The sequence below is a fragment of the Leguminivora glycinivorella genome, chromosome 2 (genome assembly GCF_023078275.1).
Source record: "Leguminivora glycinivorella isolate SPB_JAAS2020 chromosome 2, LegGlyc_1.1, whole genome shotgun sequence".
Taxonomy (NCBI): Eukaryota; Metazoa; Arthropoda; class Insecta; order Lepidoptera; family Tortricidae; genus Leguminivora; species Leguminivora glycinivorella.
Window position 1 is genome coordinate 11953004 of NC_062972.1, and position 24376 is coordinate 11977379.

Below are 24376 nucleotides of genomic sequence, written 5' to 3' on the forward strand. Positions count from 1 at the left end.
GTCAGGATAAAATAACAAATATTTGAAGAACTTTAAATGCTCCATCTTTAGCCCAAAACCCATTTACTTCACTTCTTCAATAATGTTATTCAGACTTTTTGACATTGCTTCTGACCGTGACGAGAGGCCACACAAATACACAATTTTAATATCTGTATTAATAATGACCTTCTACATATTTTATCATCATCTTTTATTACATTCATCTACATTTTGTATTATTTATAGAATAGGATCCTGACGAAAATTGCGTCAGATTTTTTGTACACCGCACATTCTATGTGTTAAGTGAAGATAAATAATAATGGAAAACTTATTTTCCTTACACCTCCGGCGGGATTCTAACATGCTACCTTTTGAAACACCGATCCAATCGTTAGAACCAATTGAGCCACGGAGTCCTATACTATCTACGACTTTCCTCAGTCCTTAAAGCCTTAGGATTCATGTTAAAAAAATGTTCCCGTACTTTACATACATTTCTTTTAGGTAGCGTGGATAAAGTCGGACACGAAGACGATCCTAGCGATCCACACTCACATGGTGACGCTGAACCCGCGGCTGTCCGTCACCCACAACGGCCACAACACCTGGAAGCTGTACATCAGCAGCGTGGAGCCGGAGGACTCGGGCACATACATGTGTCAAGTGAACACGGATCCTATGATGAGTCAGGTATGTGATCATTATATTTTTATGACTGATACAAAACCTAATCAATAATAAAACTACATAAACAATATGATACATATAAATATGGTGAGAACATTTAATGATATCAGGAGAGTTTTGTTAATAAACGTCAAATTTCGATTTGGAAAGTATGTATATGGTATGTATCGTACGATAGTACTCTTTATTATACTGTGGTATAACTAAGGATCGGATCTGTAAATGTGAAAATATCGATCCTACACTACTACATTCTGCGGCATTTGATGTGGCAAAAATGCCATTCGGCTGCGGGGCCAGGTCGTATCCATTCCAGAGAATATTTTTGACATTCATTATTATTAACATTCTGTAAAATCGGTGTAAAAGTAGTTTCGTGCCAGAACCTCATCTAGAATAATTGTACCTGGGCCTTATTTTTCACGAAAATCGTATTTGAAATGAGTATTTTGATTGATTTTCTGATAATTATCATATTGGACCACGTTCATGAAGAGTCCTCTGAGTTCTCAAAAAACTTATGACATTGTTCAAATGTCAAAAAACTGTAAAATACTGGGAGGTTTCATATCCTCAAGGTTCAATTAAGAACTTCGCTTCGCACTCTCGTTCGATACCTGTACCGGAAGGTAATGCGTCCGGTCCATTTGATTATTAGAGCGTTGAATAGCTTATCAGATTGAATGGTAATTATAATCAGTTTCCAATCCAGTACGCGGGCAGGATGCTGCGAGCGATGCCATGGCCAATATTAAAATTTATGCAATCGATCTGGTCGCCGGCTTGCATTCTGAGCTGCGCCAAAACGACGTCACGTATATAGCCTGCCGCTGGTTAGCTTCTTTCGGTAATTAATTTTTACTTCAATATTCTGGATTTTTTTAGCTTATTATGTAATATATAATGAAGTTACCTGATTTTGGCATAAGTTCTGCCGCTACATAATTATGAATTGTATATATTTTGTTGTAGAGAGGAATTCTTAATTTACAATGCCTGTAATTATTATTAGATGTACCTAAATATCGAATTAAAATTCCATTGCGTGAACAAAATGGCATGTCAACATTGATAGTCCGAGACCCTACGACAATTATTTCTTTCGTTCTTAGCAATGATGAAAATGAATATTTGTTTGAAATATAAATCTACAAAAAATATGTTAGAACATTACCCTCATACTCGTAAACACAAACCAAGCCAACAAGGCTGCAAGGTAACATAATTATTTTTGTGACGTGGTCAGCGTTTCAAACCGGCGGCGGCTCACCGCAGACGTTACGTCGGCAAACCTCGTGTGAAGGGGACGTTTGCTTTCCTAGAGAAAATATTTAAAGTCTGCAGAGCACAAAATACGAGGCCCACAAGCAAAGCAAACATTTTGACTTCTTACACTATTTTTAAAAATAAACTTGATGTGCATATATTTTCTTTAAAACCACAGATCGGACAGATGGTAAACAGTCACCATATGACCATAGGCTATGGGCGTCAGAAACTATTACCTACTTTCTAAGCTACTTATTTTTACTTACTAAAATAAGATTAATAAGGTGACCTTTTAATCCATACCTAATATATTATTAACTCGCTTATCAAAAACAGATACCAAAAGCGGTTCCAGGATATTGCTTTGAGGGCCGTATAGAATAGTTGTGCCGTTCACGGGTCGGCCCGGAATTTCGTCAAGTCGAGCTATGCACGCGCTTGCCAAAGAGCGGCGGCTGGAATGCCACCGCGACATCTTCATGCGACAGACACAACTTTCCAAATGCCCCCGGTGACAACTGTAACGTGCTCGAATACTCGCCGCTATGTGCGGAATATTGCTATTGTTTTGGTTGAATTCAAAGCGTAACATTTTTATGATATGTTAAAGTAAACGCTCATTACCATAATATTCGTAGAATCTTAATTACAAGGCATTTATATCGCTCTAATGCCGTTATATACAGAAGCTCAAGCAAAACATTGCACATACTTATATAGAATTCAGGACAACAGTAAAGACTTGTCTTGCAATGCAGACGAGTGATCATTTGTTTCAGTATAAATAGAAACATAAATATGAATCTCCATAGAGGCTGTAGCAAATTGCTCACCTTGCCTTGACGCGTTTGTGTGTTGACTTAGGTTCGATATTACAGCGGGGAGCCTTTTTCTATTTGCTTACCGGGTGTTGACACTTCTGAAGTAAAAAGACAAATTTGAAGGAATATAGGTAAGTACCGCATAACTTTATACAGTACCTACTGTATGTCACATATCCAATAAAGCATCATAAATCATAATTGTAATATTACAATCCATTGTAATCAATTGTAATAGTATATAACATAGAGGAATAAGTAAGGGAAGAGTTGTAACTCCATACATCAGTAAATGCGAGTTATTTGTATAGGCATAGTTAAGTGACATCTAGCGATAATCACGCGTCAACTAGCGTAAATTATCAGTACTGCTACTTATCAATAGATGTCGCGACGAACGAAAAGTCTAATGCTCACTAATTTTTAGCTAATATTACAATAGTATTATCAGCATTCTATTTTCAATTCCTTCTGCTTGTAATACAAGTTGTAAACTGTTCTAATATTAAATTTTTGGCATACGAGACACTGTGACACCTAGTATCGAGTAGTGGTATTGATAATTCACGCTATTTGACTCGTGATTGTCGCTAGATGTTACCTAACTATGCCTATACAAATAACTCGCATTTACTGATGTATGGAATTACAACTCATCCCTTAAGCCTCTATAATAAGAAAAAATATTTCGACCTGCAGTGGCGCCCAAGGTTGAAATGAAACCAGCGTTTTCTGCTAAAATGGCAGGTGCCTCAGCCTTTGTGCCACATGGGTCATTGCACTCACGGTATCATATTTACATAATTATGTGATTTTTCCAAGTACTTATAAACACAATTATGTTACTGGAAGTCAGTTAAGTAGCTACTTAAAAATTGAGCATGAACATAAAAAATAGGTATTAAAGAATTCGGGCTATATTCATTCCCATACTTAACACGCCCATTCAAAATTATTATATTCTATTCTATTCTATTCATTCAAAATTAGAATGCCTAACTATGTCTTCTATGTCTATAACATATTAATCTGTTGTTATAACTCGTAAACTAATGACAGTTATTAAATTTCACGTCCTAATTGATAACGCGTACTACCATCGATGTAAACTTCTCCTGTGTACTCGGGTTCTGTTCTAAAATCAACACAAGCCATCGATAACTGTCTCAGACGTACATATTAACTTAACTCGGTAATCTAGGCTATCTTCCAAACTACTTATTCGCAAAGAGGTACTATCCTTTTTACAAGAATAATCACCGAAGCCCGTCAAGGGGATAGCGTAGTGTTGCGTTTCCATTACGCTAACCAATGTCTCCTCACTACCAAAATCAAAGCTCCGCAACTACATTATTAACCAAACTTGCCCTGATGACACCGCTACGCAATGACGGTTTTCGTAGTTTTACTGGTGCTATCAGCATCTTTATTATTATTGATTCGACAATTATCTATGACCAAACCGCATGCATTTGCCGCATTTCGTTACGGGTTTGGGACACTGGGACTTGTAATGGCCCTCTTTGACAGTTAAAAACTTTATTGGCCTTTCACTAGAATGCCTAACTATGTCTTCTATGTCTTTAAGAATGGTAACAACTGATCAGGACTTTCGAAGCGAGCTGCTCGGCCCCTAAACGGACGCTGATCATCTATGTTCAATGTACCAGAGATCTCACCGATTTAGTAACATTATTTTATCATAGAAGTATTCTTCCAACGAATAAACTCGTAAACTAATGTAATTATCAGCGTCATAAGTATCGTTTTTTTTTATCAATGTTCACTATTACGCGTAAATTATGTTATGCGAATTAGTAATGCCTGGTCCTGCTACGTGACCGGCGCGGACCTCGGAGTGGCGTCGACAACACACGCGACCTTCTCTGTTGGTTTTCCATTTTCCTGAAAGTTCAAATTTCCAGGACAAGATCTGTTTGTTTAATGGTACAAAGGCAGATAAGAAAACTGCGGGAGAACACCTAACAAGGCTTTAGCATGCTAATAGCTAATAAGTTGTTTATTTATTTTTTTTTTTGTTTGCTAATCAGCAACATAGATAAGCATCATCAACAGTAGTATACATATAATCGAGGCAAGCTGCATGGACACATAATATGAAGCAGGGTACCTATAGTGTTTACACACTTCATCCACCCGTAAGTAACCCAACCGAACCGTCATCGCCCGTAAAGGGTTTTCAAGCTAAATGTCTCCTTTTCCATGATTCTCCACATTGTCATATTATCGTGACTTGACTTGAATAACATTGGCAACGAACTATAAAATGGCGGAAAAACACGAGTGGAAAATAAAAAGTACAGTTATTAAATTTCAATAATACGTCATAAGTACGTCATAAGTTTTTTTTTATCAATGTTCACTATTACGCGTAAATTATGTTATGCGAATTAGTATTATGCCAATTAATATTAATATACACCCTTTAAAATTAAACCTTGCGCGGTCCTGGGCGTCCGTTCATCTAAGCCCGTTTACGCATTTCGCTCACTATTTTAAAATGTCGTTCTGTACCCTTAAATAAAACTATTTGCACTCGAACAAATGATTGCTTCTGGACGCACGGCTGTCGACTAGCATCATTTATTTTATTAAAGTATGGGTAGATATCAGTTGAAAGTCACGATATGAGTTTGAATTACCCTCTGGTAGGTCAATCAAATGTTCAACAACAGTTTTTTTGGTAAAGGACCGTTATAATTATGTACACATTAGTTTTTGCCCGCGGCTTCACTCTCGTTAGAAAGAGACAAAAAGTAGCCTATGTCACTCTCCATCCTGCATCCTTTCAACTATCTACCTCCTGGGGTTCAATGTCCTAATACTAGGACAAAATACCTACGATGAAATTTGAACCTACGTTAAATAGAATTGAGTTGCTTTTGTTTTGATTCGTTCGATTTTCAGAAAAATTAAATTCAACCCTGTTTTATAGTACCATTGATTCAAAATTTGATTGGCAATTTTTTTGTATGGTGGGTCGCTAGAGGAAAATCACGTCAATTCGTCGTCGCTCAGTTTTGCCGTGAAAGACGGACAAACAAACAGATACACACATTTTCCCATTTATAATATTATAAGAAGTAAATAAGTACATTTGTTCTAATTATAAAATTAATAATTATTATTTATTTTATTAAAATTAATAAAACCAATTCTGGTAAAAAGTAATAAGTATGTACCCAAAAAAGGTGAACTGGTTTCTTAGAAACGTATCTTCTTTAAGGGTCGGGCTATCTCGCAGCTATGCGAGTATTATCTGTACAGATGTAGGGGTAATCTTTCATAGCGGCCGGTTGGGGCGATTAAATAAATATTGACCTACTAATTGTTTTTGCGGCATTGATGGCGAGCCCTGTTGACAGAGGCGGTGATGGACGAGCTTATTTTTTCATTCTAACCCTTTTCCCGTCCCCGAGTTGACGCGCCGACATGTCGAAATTATGCACAAGCCAAAAACATTAGGTAGCTGGTAACTTTTTAGACACCGTTTTAATAATCGCATGGATTAGGTGTTTAAAACCGTGCTTGTTTAAATTTTAATCGTTTTTGAACTTTGAAAAGTTGCTAATCCGAAAAGCACTGAAATGTTACTAATTGTTTAGTCCTTTTCCATCAAAGAAAAGTTTATGTATTAAAAGTGTGCAGTTCAGAATTTTTAGGCTTCCGTACCAAAAAAGTACAATATTAATCCTTATGGTACCTACAACTCTGTCTGTCACATTACTCTAGAATATCTCTAGAGTAATATGTTATTGATTTGTGGAATAGTTCTGAAATTGTTATTTATTTAAATTATCAAGTTTACAAAAGAGCCCACATTTACCTACACATTTTGTGCGGGATGATGTTACTTCAGTTAATGCAGTTGTTACTGAGAGTTTTTTATATTGGATTTTAGATTTTCGCAAAATTTTGTCTCTCCCATAGAAAAAAACAGGGAATCTGCTGAAATGGGTGAAATAAACTTTTTCCAGTTATGACTGTTTGGGCTGGGCTACTAAGCAATCGGCACTGTAGGTATATGTTGCATGGTTTAAATCGATATTTTCTCTTATTCTATAGCATTTATTCAACTGGAACAAATTCAGTACAGTAGTTGCTAATCAATGCCAAACAATTCTTAAGTCCATCAAGCTGAACAGAATTATTTATTAGGAAAAGGCCCCCAAAATTTAACGCTTTATTCATAAGTACGAACGGATCTGTTGGCACCAGAGGGTATTTTCAATATGGGTAATTTTGCCGGGAACACAAATAATTTAAGAGCTTTATTGCATGCTCGGGGATTAACTCTATATGAGCACCGAATGAAAAACGAGCGAGCAGCCGAATTGCTCCCGGCGGTTACAATCAAAAACTCTTGATATTTTATCTTAATTACTTCAGGATCTTTTCGAGAGTAAATCCCTACCCTTATGTCGTCCATCGTCGCGTAGCTTTATGGGCGGATTACTTTTATGACCGGGATTAAAGTCCCGTTTGCGAAATGTTTACATCGCAGAACTCGAAGCCGCTAGCCGTTCATGATAAATAAATGTGCCATTTTTAATCTAAAGGGTACATATTTTCGATTGTCAATAAGGCGCTATTGCTTTAATAACTTAAACATGAAATCGATCTTATCGACAACATACAATATACATAGTACATACCTGTTGATAGAGAATTAGATATTTTTAGTCCAACTGTTTCTCTCGGATTGTAAACAGCGGCAAATTTTAAATCGCTAACATTCTTTGAACGACCTCTTTGAAACTGTGTAAGTACTTTGAGAATTCTTCGGTGAAAGTATTGAATTAATATCTTATTGCGCTATAAAATAAATTCTTGTAATATACAAGTTTTTTTCAATAGACATTTCATTTCATTTAATATTTAATTTTACTTCTTATTTCCAAAATAACTTACTCGGTTTTGGTCTCAACAAGTTTATTTTGATTTAGGTACTTAAAAGAGCTGAAAAACAAACCTGTTATTATATAAAGAGATAAACTCGCACATTGATATTTAATTTTTATAACAAAATAAAAATAAAAAATAAAAAAAATAAAAAATAAAAAGTCATTTATTGTCGCAAATAATTTTAAGGTACAATTACTTAAGTATTTACGTATTTCTATCATGCAACTAAGAGTAAGCTACGCTATGATACAGTACAATCATGTCTTGTTCTATATTAGCTACTAGCTTTTACCCGCGGCTTCGCCCGCGTAATAAAAGTATTCTTATTGAAACGTTTACAAAAAATAAGATTTTCATTTGGATCCGTAGGTTTCTTTGTAGGTACATCTGTCCGCGATTATTTCGATTAAGGTAAAGCGGGGCAATTCTCTACTGGGGGGCCATTGTAACTGATCTATTTGCTGTACGGTCAGCCAAGAACCTTACACTGCTTTTTGGCTGACTGTACCTTACACATTCTACTATTGTTTTAAAAGAAATTCTTGCAATGATTGTAGAATTGTTATACAGCGACCACAGCGTAGGTAGTAGGTACGAATATGTATGAATTTACCTATATAAATATTTATACTGGGGAAACTTCATACAACCCACATAGCCAGTATCTCGACGCTATGGTCGGTAGGGTAAAAAGTTCTTCCTTGCATTATCGCTTACAATTTTTTCCATTTTGCTTATACTTATTGCAAATGTAAACATATAAAAGGCAAGCAAACAACGATCTTCTTACAGCACATGGAATATAATAGTTATCACGGATGCAGGATACTCGCCGATGCCTAAGTAGGAAGTGGGAAGTGATTAGTAAGTACTAATCCCTTCCCACTGAGCCACCTGCATTTTACACTGCCTATATATCGATTGCCGACCGATTATTCCGACCCCAATCCCTATTCTTATCCCCGTCCCTACCTCTATCCTTGTCCTCGTCCCCGTCCCCGTCCCGTCCCTGTCCCCGTCCCTCCCCTATCCCTATCACCGTCCCCGTCCCCGTCCCCTATTCCTATCCCTATTTCTATCCCTATCCCTATCTATACCTATCCCTATCCCTATCCCTATCCCTATCCCTATCCCTATCCCTATCCCTATCCCTATCCCTATCCCTATCCCTATCCCTATCCCTATCCCTATCCCTATCCCTATCCCTATCCCTATCCCTATCCCTATCCCTATCCCTATCCCTATCCCTATCCCTATCCCTATACCTATCCCAATCCCTATCCCCGTCCCAGTCCCCTATTCCTATCCCTATTTCTAACCCTATCCCTATCTATACCTATCCCTATCCCCGTCCCTCCCCTATCCCTATCCCCGTCCCCGTCCCCTATCCCTATCCCTATCCCTATCCCCGTCCCAGTCCCCTATTCTTATCCCTATTTCTATCCCTATCCCTATCTGTACCTATCCCTATCCCTATCCCTATCCCTATCCCTATCCCCGTCCCTCCCCTATCCCTATCCCCGTCCCCGTCCCCTATCCCTATTTCTATCCCTATCCCTATCCCTATCCCTATACCTATCCCAATCCCTATCCCCGTCCCAGTCCCCTATTCCTATCCCTATTTCTATCCCTATCCCTATCTATACCTATCCCTATCCCCGTCCCTCCCCTATCCCTATCCCCGTCCCCGTCCCCTATCCCTATCCCTATCCCTATTCCTATCCCTATCCCCGTCCCAGTCCCCTATTCCTATCCCTATTTCTATCCCTATCCCTATCTATACCTATCCCTATCCCTATCCCTATCCCCGTCCCTCCCCTATCCCTATCCCCGTCCCCGTCCCCTATCCCTATTTCTATCCCTATCCCTATCCCTATCCCTATCCCTATCCCCGTCCCTCCGCTATCCCTATCCCTATCTATACCTATCCCTATCCCTATCCCTATCCCCGTCCCTCCCCTATCCCTATCCCCGTCTCCGTCCCCTATTCCTATTTCTATCCCTAACCGTAACCCTATCCCATTCCTGTCCCTGTCCCTGTCCCTGTCCCTGTCCCTGTCCCTGTCCCTGTCCCTGTCCCTGTCCCTATCCCTGTCCCTGTCCTTGCCCCTGTCAAATTATCATGCTAGGAGGTGTACTTTGAAAAATCCTTTCTTAGTTAGACTTATATTGACTGGGATATAGACCGTGATTACCTTTTTATATCCCGGTCAATATAAGTCTAATGAAAATAACCGTGAATCATTCAAAACTCTTATCCTTTCTTAGTGCTCCTCTTATGGCTATTTTGGATATTTTAACCCTATTGCACTACAACAGGGGAGAAAATTTATTTTCCACCTCATTAGATTTTAAAATCGTTGTATTTATCGTGATCAGCGACCCGATAAACCATAAAAACGATACCCATATTGTGTTTTTGACTTTACCCCCTTTGCACCCCTTTAGGGGTCAAATTTTCAAAAAACCTGAAACATCTATTTAGTCATATGTCTTCAGGAATCCTCCTGTGAAGTTTCGTATAAAATAGTCAAACTAATCTTGTTTCCCCATACAAACTTTGAACCCCCATTTGAGCCCCTTAGGAGGCGAATTTTGAAAAATCCTTTCTTAGTGCTCCTGCTTTTCTTAGTGCTCGTGCTGTATAAGGAACCTACGTGCCAAATTTGACATCTCTAGGACCAGCGGTTTCGGCTGTGCGTTGATATGTCAGTCAGTCAATATCTACTTTTATATATGTATATTTTTGATATTTAAACCCCATTGCAACACAACAGGGGAGAAGGTATTTCACTTCCGCCTCGTTAGATTTTAAAAACGTTGTATTTATCGTGATCAGCGACCCGATAAACCATAAAAACGATACCCATATTGATTTTTTTACTTTATCACCCCCTTTTCACCCTTTTAGGAGTTAAATTTTCAAAAAACCTGAAACACGTATTCAGTCATATGTCTTAAGGAATCTTCCTGTGAATTTTCGAATAAAATAGTCAAACTAATCTTGTTTCCCCATACAAACTTTGAACCCCCATTTGACCCCCTTAGGAGGTGAATTTTGGAAAATCCTTTCTTAGTGCTCCTCTACACTACATAAGGAACCTACGTGCCAAATTTGAAATCTCTAGGACCAGCGGTTTCGGCTGTGCGTTGATATGTCAGTCAGTCAGTCAGTCAGTCAGCTTCTTCTTTTATATATTTAGATGATCACAACTTTGAGGACTAAAATAACTAAGTAACTACCAATAGTTAAATACTAGGTGCGACAATAGGCTCGAGACTCAGCTTGTGCCGCGAGTCTAGTGACTGCACAGCGCTGTTTTTCAGCCCGTACCTATTTCTTTGAGTGTATGAAAAAAAAAGAATTGCTAGCTATCAGGGGTATAATGACTTCTAACCCGCGTTAACATTTGAATAGCTGCTCACAGGAGTTAAAATAACAATTTATAATAAGTACTAACAGCAATTTAAATTTAAATTTTTTTTTTAAATTTTTTAATTTTTTTTTAATTTTTTTTTAAATTTTTTTTTTAAATTTTTTTTTTAATTTTTTCAAGAGATTTTTCAAAAGACGGAGATCAGAGCTAGCCACGGAAAAAGGTAAACAAATTATCATTATTACTAAATCCAACCCGCCTGGCAGCTGTTCCAGGGCTAGTAATAAGGATAAAATGACTAGGTGCAATAAAAGTTTTTGTATTTTAAAATGCAAATAAATGTACAGTCAAATGCAGGGACAGGTTCATAACTTCGACTCCCCTTGCATAGAAACGTGTTTGCTGGGAGTTTCACCTCTCTCTCTTCTGTCTATGCATTTAACTGCACGTACTTAAGATGAGATAAGATATTTTTTATTGAACATATAAAATAATAAGGTTCTCATAATTATAGGTGTCAGTTGGCCTGAACAAATTGTAATCGCTGATAGGCAATGCTAATTCATAAAGATGATTTACCTGTGGAACTACTGGAAGCAGTGAAAAAAAAATACAACTTTGCCCCCTTGTATAACAAATAACTATTTTTATTGAACATATAAAAAAAAGTTACATAATAAGGTTCTCATAATTATAGGTGTCAGTTGGCCTGAACAAATTGTAATCGCTGATAGGCAATGCTAATTATAACTTGTATAAAGGTGATGTTCAGATTCAGACAATTTCAGAAGTGTAATAGTGCAGTCTCGATGCGAATGCGCCTCAGTGCCATATTACTGCCGAATACATGACTGATGCAAAATGTTGAATATCTGTCAACGACATAGATTTCGGTCTTTGCAGTAGTAATGTCGTGTTGCAATACTCCTGCAGTCGGTTGTGTTGTTGCAGGAAACTTCAAATTATCAAGTACGGGCGTTTGATATTTGCTGAAGCAGCATCAGCAGTCAGAACTAATGTAGGAAATATTAATGTAGTAATGCTGCCATGACGTTCTCTGTATCTGAATATCACCTTAATCGATCTTTGCCATGAACGGTTTCGTGTCTCGAAAAATGATAGTACCTACTCAGTTAAAGGAAGTTCTTCCTCAAACTGTAGCCAATCGAAGTAACATGCGAAACGAAGATATTCATTAATGATATTACGGAAAACTAAAAGAGGCATCTGGCTGTCACCATTTTTAGGGTTCCGTAGTCAACTTATAGTTTCGTCATGTCTGTCTGTCCGTCCGTCCGTCCGTCCGTCCGTCCGTCCGTCCGTCCGTCCGTCCGTCCGCGGATAATCTCAGTAACCGTTAGGACTAGAAAGCTGAAATTTGGTACCAATATGTATATCAGTCACGCCAACAAAGTGCAAAAATAAAAAATGGAAAAAAATGATTTATTAGGGTACCCCCCCTACATGTAAAGTGGAGGCTGATATTTTTTTTCATTCCAACCCCAACGTGTGATATATTGTTGGATAGGTATTAAAAAATGAATAAGGGTTTACTAAGATCGTTTTTCGATAATATTATTACTTTCGGAAATAATCGCTCCTAAAAGAAAAAAAAGTGCGTCCCCCCCTCTAACTTTTGAACCATATGTTTAAAAAATATGAAAAAAATCACAAAAGTAGAACTTTATAAATACTTTCTAGGAAAATTGTTTTAAACTTAATAGGTTCAGCAGTTTTTGAGAAAAATACGGAAAACTACGGAACCCTACACTGAGCGTGGCCCGACACGCTCTTGGCCGGTTTTTTTTAATAACTTGTGCGTTATTAAAGCGTAGGTCAGGGTTTTTTACTAACTAGCCCGTTATCATGTCCCACTGCTGGACAAAGGTCTTCCGTGTTTTCCACAACTCCGGTTGCGCGTTATTGTGCTATTTCTGGCTAGTTATTTATCATGTAGCCTTGCAAGCAAACATTATAGTTTTAAAAAATGTTATGTGTATCACACGGATCCTGATTATTCGATGAGTATCTTGAGCGAAGACCCAAAAACCTGCCAATAAAGGGGCCTTGCTGTAGACATCATACGTGAGTGTGCACAGGAAAACGCCCCACTTTGTCGAGTGCTATAAAGCCGCTTTGTCAGTTTATTCATATAAAGATACTAGTAAATCTCGCTTTAATGGTAACCGACAAAGTAGGACGTTTTACTAAACACACTCACATTTATGGTTGATTGGATTATTGTCTAGATGGTGGTAATTAGTAAGTAAGTACTTACTTAGTAGGTAGGTACGCGATGTTAAATGTGTCTACTCGTGTCGTAGAGACCTATTGTATAGGAATTAAAAAGGTTAGGTATTTATATTATTATTTTATTTCCTAACAAGGTAAAAATGTCTACAATATACTCCATGGAAGTTACTCGAGCGTGTCAAATATTGCTTTTCAGTCGCTTAACATATATCTGATACAAGGGTATGATAATCTGCCGGTTTACACAGGCATATTATATACTGTGGTCGTAGGGAACGGTAGAACATTAGTAAATACCCAAAAAAATACTCGAGCGCATCAAGTATTTAAAGAGATGTTAAAATGGACCCTATACCTACGTAAAAGTGTTTAGTCCAAATAAGCTTGAGCTCAGCAATAAGTCAGCTTGTCTTTAGCGAATTGCAAGGACACAACATTTCAAGAAAACAGCCATCTGGAAATACTCGAGCGTGTCAGATTACTCGTATTATAAATACCGAAAAATTCAGATTGATGTGCCAGTTGTGTGAAACCTAAAATAATATGACGCAGTATCCTCATTCTGACGAGTTTATTTATTTTGACGACCGGTTTGGCTCAGTCGGTAGTGACCCTGCCTGCTGAGCCGTGGTCCTGGGTTCGAATCCCGATAAAGGAATTTATTTGTGTGATGAGCACAGATATTTTGTTCCTGAGTCATGGACATTTTCTATGTACATAAGTATTTGTATATTATGTATATCGTTGTCTGAGTACCCACAACACAAGCCTTCATGAGCTTACCGTGGGGATCAGTCAATCTGTGTAAGAATGTCCTATAATATTTGTTTATTTATTTATTTTTAATTATATTTATTTATGTTTGTATTAAAGATCATTTAAAAAATATGTTATACTTGATTGTGTACTTTATTATGTTCTTCAAAAGCAAATACCGTACTACCCATTAATCAGGAACAGATAATGATGTAAGTAAGTGTTCAAATACCTTGATTATTGGTAAGTATGTTTTGTTATACCTTTTTTTACGAAAAAGTAGCGCTTAGGGCCATTTGCACCAACGAAAATGGAGGATTTTATATGGAATTTGACAGATGACAGCCCACTAACCCTGAGTTAAGTGCACAGTGCAGGTCGATGCTCCCTCATCTCTCCAATTTAAGCAAGTAACCAAAAAACAAACTATTTGGCATAAAGATGTAGCATTAACGTGAATTGTATAATGAAGCCATTTCTCTGCTAAGTAGCTCACAGGCAGCCCCTACGATATGAATCCCCCGCGCTAAGGAGCTCCATTCTTGGCACCGTAAACACATTCTTCGACACATAGTTGCCTCCTGATGTTGCAACTAACGCCGTAACAAACACTTTACTCGGGCGCTCGAGGAATTTGTCAGACTGCTCGAAGGAATCCAGCTCGGAGCTGTAAAATGTTGCCCCGCTGCGCCCACCGTACCTCTAACATAAATATCTGGCCTTTACTTTAATAACATAAAGCCAAACCATGGCTTTAAAGCGACCGCCTAAAACCCAGAGCCGCTTCCTAAATATTGTGGCAAGGTTTAGCTCCGTACCAGCGGGATTTATTATACTCAAAGGATTTTGCTTAAGCTTTTATTGTGTATTATTACAGAGTTGCAGTAAATATTATTTATTATTACCTATATTAATAATCCAGATATCATGAAATATGTACGAATGTATTTATATTTAGAAATTATTTGAATTCCTTATATAAAACATAACAAGAATAATAGGCTACTAGACTCATATCGAATTTGGCACAATAAATGTCTTCTATAGTATTTGACATAAAAAAACAATATTTATAGATTTTGGGTGTTAAAAGTGTATGATGACTACGTATTTTCGATTACGAAATGTCTGTAATTTTTTATTCATTTTGGTCACCGAAAACGCTGTCAGCGATGTAGTGACGTCATCGAATTCGAACCTTACTGCATGTCAAAACAATAACTGACATATGAACTCTATTCCTTCAAACTTAAAAAGTCAGAAAATGTTGTTTTCGAATAGAATGGCCTGATGCCCAGCTAATCTATTCGATTAACATGACTGTGTTGTTTTCGCCTGATTAAGTGATTAGTGATTACGTAAAAGTATACTTTAAAATTATTTTTTGCTCGTTTTAAGTCATAATAAAATATGGTAATATTTTATTTCGGTTAATTGAACAGTACTTTATCATATAAGACAGACTTTAAAAAGGATCAAGTAGCCTATTAGTTATTATCAAAAATTGCACCTCTATTAGGTTGCATTAAATTCATTTTCAACCCCCGACGCAAACACGAGCGGCCAGCGGGTGTTATTAAGTTTGACGTGTCTGTCTGTTTGTGTGTATGTCTGTCTGCGGCATCGTAGCTGCCGAATGGATGAACCGATTTAGATTTAGTTTTTTTTTTGCTTAAAAGCTGAATTAGTCGGGAGTGTTCTTAGACATGTTTCATGAAAGTCGGTCCACTATGTCGGGGGTTCTTTTCAAAACTTTAATTTCGTGGTAAGGTTTAGGTTGTATATTAAAACGTCTGACGATAACGAAAATAAATGAAAAGATCCTGGATTTTACCACATTTTACTAATACACAGTAATCAGATCACGCCAATCGCTTGTGAAAATGATAATGTGGTTTCAAACACATGAAATGAGTACGTAATGTAGGGTAACAAATTAATTTACGCTGACGTTTCGGCTCTGAAATAAGCTCCCTGTCGAGATTTTCTCGAGATGACGATACAATGTGGGTTCTAAAAAAGGAGTGTACAGGATTTTAAATGACCAGACGTAAACACTACGTTCTCTGCATTAACAGCATATCCTCTGTCAAGAAGTAGATATGTAAGTTTGTCATTGACGTGGTATTTAATAACCAGACATCGGATTCCGTGGGGCGAAAGCTAGGGACTTCCTATATCGATAAACTCATTTATCGATACTAGTTCTATATACTAGTGACCGCCCCCAACATTGTGTGTTTTTTGTAACTATTGTTCTGAAGACCAGTATGAAATTCATTCATAGCGTCTAAAATAAATAGCGTCGAAATAAATTGTGACGAGTAAACTTTTAAAAACGTTATCAAAAAAAGAAGAAGAAAATTGAGTTCTATATCTCTCGAGTTAATATATATATATACAAATACAAACAAGCATACGGTCCGGTGCGGTGGAAAGCGGTTACCGTAACCTATGGACGCCTGCAACTCAAACAGTGTCACATGCGCATACTCTTTTAAAAAAATTAAATTTATACGCAAACCTTTGTTTGTGTGTGTGTGTAGTATTTAGAACTAGTATCGATAAATGAGTTTATCGATATAGGAAGTCCCTAGCTTTCGCCCCACGGAATCCGATGTCTGTTAATAACCTAACCACAAAATTAAAAATTTGAAAAACATAGTGGACTGATTTTCATGAAACATGGCTAAGAACACTCCCGACTAACTCAGCTTTTAAACAAAAAAAATCTAAATCGGTTCATCCGTTCGGGAGCTACGATGCCACAGACAGACACACACACAGACAGACAGACAAACATAAAAACAGACTGACACGTTAAACTTATAACACCCGTCGTTTTTGCGTCGGGGGTTAAAAACATACATCATGACATTTATTTCGTTTTAGGAAACACTGTAAAATCAAATGAAGGCAAAATCTAAATTTCATCGGAACGGTATTACGCTGTCAAAGAGGTTATTTCAGTGTAGAAATATGTTTTAATCATCCATCTTTTGGTCGGGCATGAGCACTGCAAGCCTGAAAATAATTAGACGCATTGCGTTTCGGAAACGAGTCGTCATTTACAGGAAAAACGGCCCCAGCGCTTCAGTGAGTAATGCGGCGTCATACCTACGTAACATCGTTACTACATAATTACACATCGGCTGACGCTCTAAATAACAAGCAGTAGCGGTTCTACGACACAATATAAATATATGTGGCTTTAAATTACAAAAGGGTATTTATACTTCAAGAGCAATAGAGTCTTTCACAGAATAGATATAGGAAGAAAGGAGATCAAACATGCCTTGGGATTTGTATCTAATACTCCTGTCGTCAAGTTCTTGAACCTACACAAATCACACACACATATACTTAGATGGACGCTCCGCAATACACGCGCATTTTTTTTAATTAATTAACGACCAGCAAGACGTGTAATCACCAGTGGTCGGAACTATGGGAGCAAAACTTTAACAAAACCTTAGAGCTGACATAAATATAAAATAAAACCAAGATTAATATTTTCAGATCAGTGTTAAATTTAATTTTATACCTGAATCCAAGATTTCTAATATATTAGGTACTACAAGGATATTAATATTTTCATGGCTGTAAGTACTCTAAAATATCCAATTAGCAAGTTTTGTTAAAGTTTAGCTCCCATAGTTCCGACCACTGGTAATCACGCACGCACAACGATAACGGACGGACGGAACTGGTGGCGTTGTATGCTCAATGAACTAACATCTGCGACACGGCCGCTCTCAGCTTGTCCGCTCTCTAGTTATACATATATGCTTTGGAGGTCTTTATCATCTAAAATTGTAGCGGAAGTGTTTATACAAAGGTCCTAACTGCTCATGAATCATAAGAATGTAAGAGAAAGCTACTTAGAAATTATACTCAAATATTAACGCTGATTTTGATACTTTCATAATATGACAGTAAGTAAGCTATCATTTAATTGGTCACTTAATAAAATGAAAATAAAATCAAGAGCACACAGACAAAGGTACGTTAAGTTTCCTTAAGGCACTGGTCCCACCCTGAGGTAGTAAGCTATGAGCTATCGGCTATAAAAACGAACAAATGATAAGCACTCCCGTGCAAATAGAAGAGACACGGCGATTTTAATAGCTCACCGCTGGGCGAGTAACAATGAACATCGCCGTGTCTCTTTTATTTACACGGGAGTGATTATATTTTGTTCGTTTTTATAGCTGGTAGCTCATAGCTTACTAGCTCGCGGTGGTACTAGTGCCTAAAACCGTGGCATGGACACTATGGCAAATGTACTAAAAACTTCACAAATGTGTAAAATTTTGTTACATTATACATATGTATCTGCTTGCGGACGCGTTACTCGCTGGAAAACAGGCCGTCGGCGTCGCCTCGATATTCGAGTAACGATAATATTCGAGTAAATATTGAAAATTAGGACAATTTCTTTTAAATACGACACCTGAAGTTGCATTCAAATAAGCAGACAAAACAGGTGAGCGTTTTTGCACGTCCGTGTTGTTTTCCGTCTTGTTAAGTTCATACGTCTTTCGTGTTGACCTAACTCAAGTGAAAAGTTGGATAACAAATGACGCACTTACCTGTTGATGCCCCACGCGGCGTAGAAGAGGAAAAGAAACGTGACTGGCAAACGCGCCGTGATTACTTACTTTAATCAAACCTGACACCGGAGCAGTGAATGGAATTTTAATATAAAAAAAGTCTGTAATAGAGTTAGAGCTAAACGCTTCTGATGTCACATTGCACAAGGGTTTTTTTACATATAAAAAAATAAAGACAAGTTTTTAAGGAGGATTTTAATGAAAATTATATGAATATTTCATGAGTCAATTATTAACAAAATAGTTTTTTCAAAAACGTCGTCAAAATGATGTTCCCGTCTCCTACACTACAGTAAGCACCTCTGCAAGTCTGCACTCTGCATACATGAGCATATTATAACTCAAAGCAAAATTTTTAGTAGGTATATTTCTGTAGCCGTGTTACGTGTCAGCCGAATATTTCTTGTATTTGAATCCAGTTTATAATCTGTTTTCATTGATTTCCGCTTTCTTTAAGAAAATGTTAATTTACGTAATTTCTCTAAAAACTTACTTAACTCTTATTGCTAAAAACAAAACATTGCCATCAAACTATTAAAAAAATATTCTAATTTCTCAACAGGAGTATTAATTCCTAATATAGAATATACATTTATTTATTTTGACATGGGCTATCAGAGAATTGCCGCTAACTTTGATTATATTCATAAGGTTCTTTCACACTTATTCATTAATTATGTATGAAAACGAAAATATTTTTAACATAAAAGAGAACGATTTACGTATCAATTTTTTGAAATATTCTAAATGGGTTTACTCTTGGCCACACATTAGCCAAAGGCAAAGACGTGGCCTACGATGGACGAATCCGAAATCCGAATTTAACAAAAAAAAAAATACAAGTATACCTATTTACTTTGTTGCTTGCTTACAATATCTGTCATAACGATAGCGTGCCCCGCTGTGTGGATGTAAATCTCGTAATAGCCTTGCGGTTTGCAATGTGCAGACGGAATTCGCAAAATTCATGTGACGCCGAGCAGTATGTATAAGAATTTACACACTAAGGAAATGTGGAAGAATAAAATATTAGGTATGGCTTATCAAATAGGGTAGGTACCTATTTGAAAATAATTTGTACCGTTCAAAATCCTAAAGATTACTTCGGAAATCCGCGAATAGATAAATAAAATGCTAGTCAATCAGTGCTAACCCGCTTGCGTATTTTATTATGTTTCCACCCTCTCACCACAAAAAAAATACGCAAATAAATATAACAACCGACACCCAAAAATACAAAAGTCGACACGTGTTCCGCCTCTCTACGAGGTATATGAATTTTCGCAATGTGAAGCCTGATTCCACCGATTACTGGCACGCTTAAGCATAAATGACGCTATAACAGTTAACATACAGATAGATTTTACTCGAGAATATCACATTTGATTTCATTCTAGTCGGCAAAAGTAATAGGGACTAAACTCACGGACTGAGGAAATCAATCAAAAACAAAATCGAGTTGACAGATTTAGTAATTAAAAGTCACCTGCTGTCAATCTTCTGTCCTGATTTAATACTATATTCTTAGCTAAATAATTAGTGAGGTCTAGATGTCAGTGGGAATATCCAATCCATATCGTATTTAAAACAAATATTTTGATGTACCAGTACATCAAAGTGTTTTTTTTTTAATCTTTTATTTTATAGAGGCTTCCGTACACTCGTGGTGACGATGCCAGCCTCATAGGAGATTTCACATGTGTACCTAACGCTCAGATCTTAGTGCGAGATATTTTTTAAAATACGTAAATATTTTCTCAGCCTCTTTTGACAAAGGCTGTGAAAGCCAGATATTTAGGGATAAGGCACTATCTAACATATCGCCTAAAATGTTTCTCCGCTCAACTAGACATCCGGTGCATTCTATAAATATGTGGACTAAGTCTTCTATTTTGTTGTAATACTCACAGAGGTTTGTATCCTTTTTCTTCATGAGGTGATAAAATTTATTACATGGTATATGTCCCGAACGCAGGCGTAGTGCACATGTTACCATCTCCCTAGTGAGTCTGGCACCATCAAACCATGGAATCCAACCAGGTCGTCCTTGAACACTACTGTACCATATACCCTTTACAACAGAATCTTCTTCGAATTTCCTCTTCCATTTTTCTAAGCATATGTTTCTTACTTTCGGTATTAATTCTGTTGCATAGGGTTTACAACCAAGGTCTGTTCCTTTAAAAATAGATTCATTTGCAATGCCGTCAACAATTTCGTTACCTCTAATACCTACGTGTGAAGGAATCCACTGGATTTTTATACATATTTTATCATACATAAAAAATGTTGTAAATCCTTTATGATTTTTAGTGCTTGGTAGGCAATCGACGTTCCTCGGTTGCCACATCAAAGTTTGAATCAGGGAATTATGATAAGCAATAGAATATTATTGCTTATCATAATTCCCAATCTGTTTGTTACGATTAGGTTAGGCACTAGACACCTTGAATTTACTAAAAACAGCGCAGTAATAAACTTTATCGAAGGTCAGTCTAGAATCAATATAATATTTTTTCTACTCCCGTGTTGTTATTCGTCATTTACAGTGTCGTGCATAGATCGTTAAAACCCTACATAAAAAATGCCCGCCCCCGCCCGGCGCCCCGCGCACCCACGCATACGATATAGCTCTTAAAGCATTGTTAGGAAGCCTTTAAGGGATATAGCGTGGGTGCGCGGGGCGCCGGGGCTGGCGATGTCGCGGGGGAGTGCGAGCGACAGGGTGAGGCAGGAACAGAGGGGAGGCCGACGCGTCAAAATACAGGAAATAGTGCGAATTTCACGAAAGTTATTCTAGAAAACTATTAAAAAGTAAGTGCATTGTCGTAGAAAAAGTATTGTATGATGCAACGGTGTTTAACTGAGTCAAAAAATACTCGTGGCGTCTTTATTAACAATTTTCGGCTTCGCCTCAAATTGTTACTCACGCCACTCGTCTTTTTTGACCTCACTTAAACACCAGTTGCATAAAATACTATTATGCAACAGGCGTTTAAAGGAAGTCAAAAAAAGACAAGTGCAGTGGGTAACAGTTTGAGGCGAAGCCGAAAATTGTTATTAAGACGCCACGAGTATTTTTTTATTCAGTTAAACACCGTTGCATACAATACTTTTTCTACGACCATGCACTTAGTTTTTAATAGTTTTCTTGAATAACTTTCGTCAAATTCACACTGTTTCCTGTATTTTGACGCAAAAGTTTGCACTGTCAGCTCAGATGCCCAAAGCCTTCCGCGCACGCGCGCAGTATCGTTATAACAATGCGTTGCCATGGTTACAGAGCCAAACAATGCGTTTTCAGTTTTTTCGATACTGCGCGCATGCGCGGAAAGCCGGCGGATGCTGGCTTTGGGGAATAGACTTTTATGTTAGGGTTTTAAAGGTCTATGTACGACCCTGTAACGACGACGGACGAATAACAGTTCGGGAGTAGAAAAACATATGTAAGTAAGCTAAACAAAAGCTAAATAAACATTTATTATTTCATAAACCATTTACCTACCGTTATATAAAATCTGAGGTACTGACTGACTATTTGAAATGATGCGGAAGCAATATTCTTGACGTTGTATCATGTGCCGGGCAGAAAATATTTATCTTATTTATTTATACATGCGCTCCGTTGGCCCTTTATCAAAGTAGTTCCTATGATGCGAACTAATGGAATTTTTGGACGTTCCTCATTTTAAATATTAAAATAACTGATGCCAAAAAATATAGCAGAAATTGGGGCACATGTTCGTTAACAAGGAATGTTTGAACTGATGTTTATTACGAACGGTAGGTACTTATGGTAAACCATGAGTTGATTATGCAATATGCATCGTTAATTTCACATTAGAGTGGTCCGGAAAACATTTTAGTTTACATTTCTACAAAAATGGAGTGACAAAAGTACTGATATGTTTAAAGCTAATTTTTGACGGATCTTAAATATTTAATGGGGCCTTTAGATTTAATCTCCGGCCAAGGAACCTACAAAAATGAGCGACGTATGATTGAAATAAGTATAAAGTTTCAAAATATATGAAGTCACTTTCACTTACGAGACGAATGAGAATCATCCAAAAAGGTAAAATAATACTTGTTAATTGTGTTCGACATTTTTTACAGATACCAGAATAAAAATGTTATACTTACGAAATGCCAATACAATAGTTATTTGTTTTACAAGGGGGCAAAGTAGTTGTTTAACCGCACGTGCTAATATTGATACCCGAGCAAGCAAAAGATTCCAATATTGAACCGCGAGCGTAGCGAGTGGTTTAAAAAATGGAATCTTGACCGTTGCGAGGGTTTCAGGGCACGAAGGTTAAACAAACTTTGCCACCGAGTGAAACACAAAATTTTTCACCACACCAACACGAACAAAATACTGACTATAAAACATCAAACTAAATCAAATCAATCAATTTATTCAATATTTATGATTCAAAATCATCATTTATAAGTAAAATCTACCAGCCGGCTAAAGACATCAAGTTAAAATTTGTATGAAATTACTTTGCACTCTTGTGGATAAAAAATGCAATTTTGCTATCTGTTTTCGAATAGGCAAGAGAGCCTTTACCAGTTGGGGTGGCGAAAATATTATTACAAGTGCATATGTTCTCTTAGAATACAATAGGTAAGTATATCGTTTGTCCTAATCATAGTCATATTAAGCGCCAACCCCACCTCCTTTGCTATACTTTGTTAGGAATGTTAGGTGCATGTTAAAACAGTTTACATAAGTACACGCTATAATAATTATAGTAAAAATCAAGTGGCTAGTTTACCTGCGCCTGACAAATACTTCGGCCGGCCTGTCGCTCCGCGCGTCCCTGGAATTTTGTCAAAGTCACTCCGCCGCGCACCCTGGAATGTGAACAATATGTCTTCATGCAACATTCACGGACCCCTGCCCGTACATTATTAGCCGGAGGGACAGCCGTCTTATAAACTATAGGATTCCTGCCACGTACCTATTGGCAAAATACCTACCTACCGTTTTCGTGTGTAGAGTTCATGCATCTAAAGGCTTGAAGATCATCAAATTTGATATAAGTAAGAAGATTATCTACTGCGGAAAATTTTTGATATTATTATTCGCTGAAATAAGTTGTTATGAAACTGGTGTTATTAAACGAAATGTTCACTGTATAAGACACGCTTTGTACCATTTTACCTATATGTCCTAGACAGTATCATTACAGAGAGAAAACAGGTTTTAGAGGCGATTCTGGTTCAGTTAACCCGGGGCCACATTAAATGTTAAGTTAGTTGTTTCCCGCGGGCGAACTGTAACGATGTTTTCCTTTGTCCGCATTGCCGCGCAACTATCTCGTTAATGTTCTCAATTAATATCGTATTCGAGTCGCGTTCGACTTCTAATACGCTTGGTTACATGCCTTTATGGTATTTTGCAGCCGGTATCTAATTGAGTGAAAGCCAAGTTATGGTTACAATTTGTAACAATTTCCTTTGGTGAACTTTGCCTGGCCAGCACGCCTCGCTTCAGTTGCCGTGCTGCATTTCTGCAAAGATGTTTTCCCCTCACTAGCTCGGAAACACGTGTTTTGTCCTTTAATACCAGCGGGTAAAAACGCATTTTATCCACTAGTGGGTAAAGTAATTTGACCTTGAATTAAGTCAAATTAACTGCTTTAAAATTGATAAAAGTAGGTTAATCTAGTAATAAAGATGA

General features: G+C 37.3%; 1 protein-coding gene across 1 annotated transcript in view; it reads left to right on the top strand.

Moving 5' to 3' along the window:
* Positions 1-24376, top strand: part of LOC125242129 (lachesin-like) — an 87297-nt gene that overhangs the window by 37009 nt on the left and 25912 nt on the right. The window contains exon 4 of the mRNA XM_048150838.1: positions 490-675. Within this exon, the coding sequence (XP_048006795.1) occupies positions 490-675 (186 nt within the window). The remainder of the gene's footprint in view (positions 1-489; positions 676-24376) is intronic.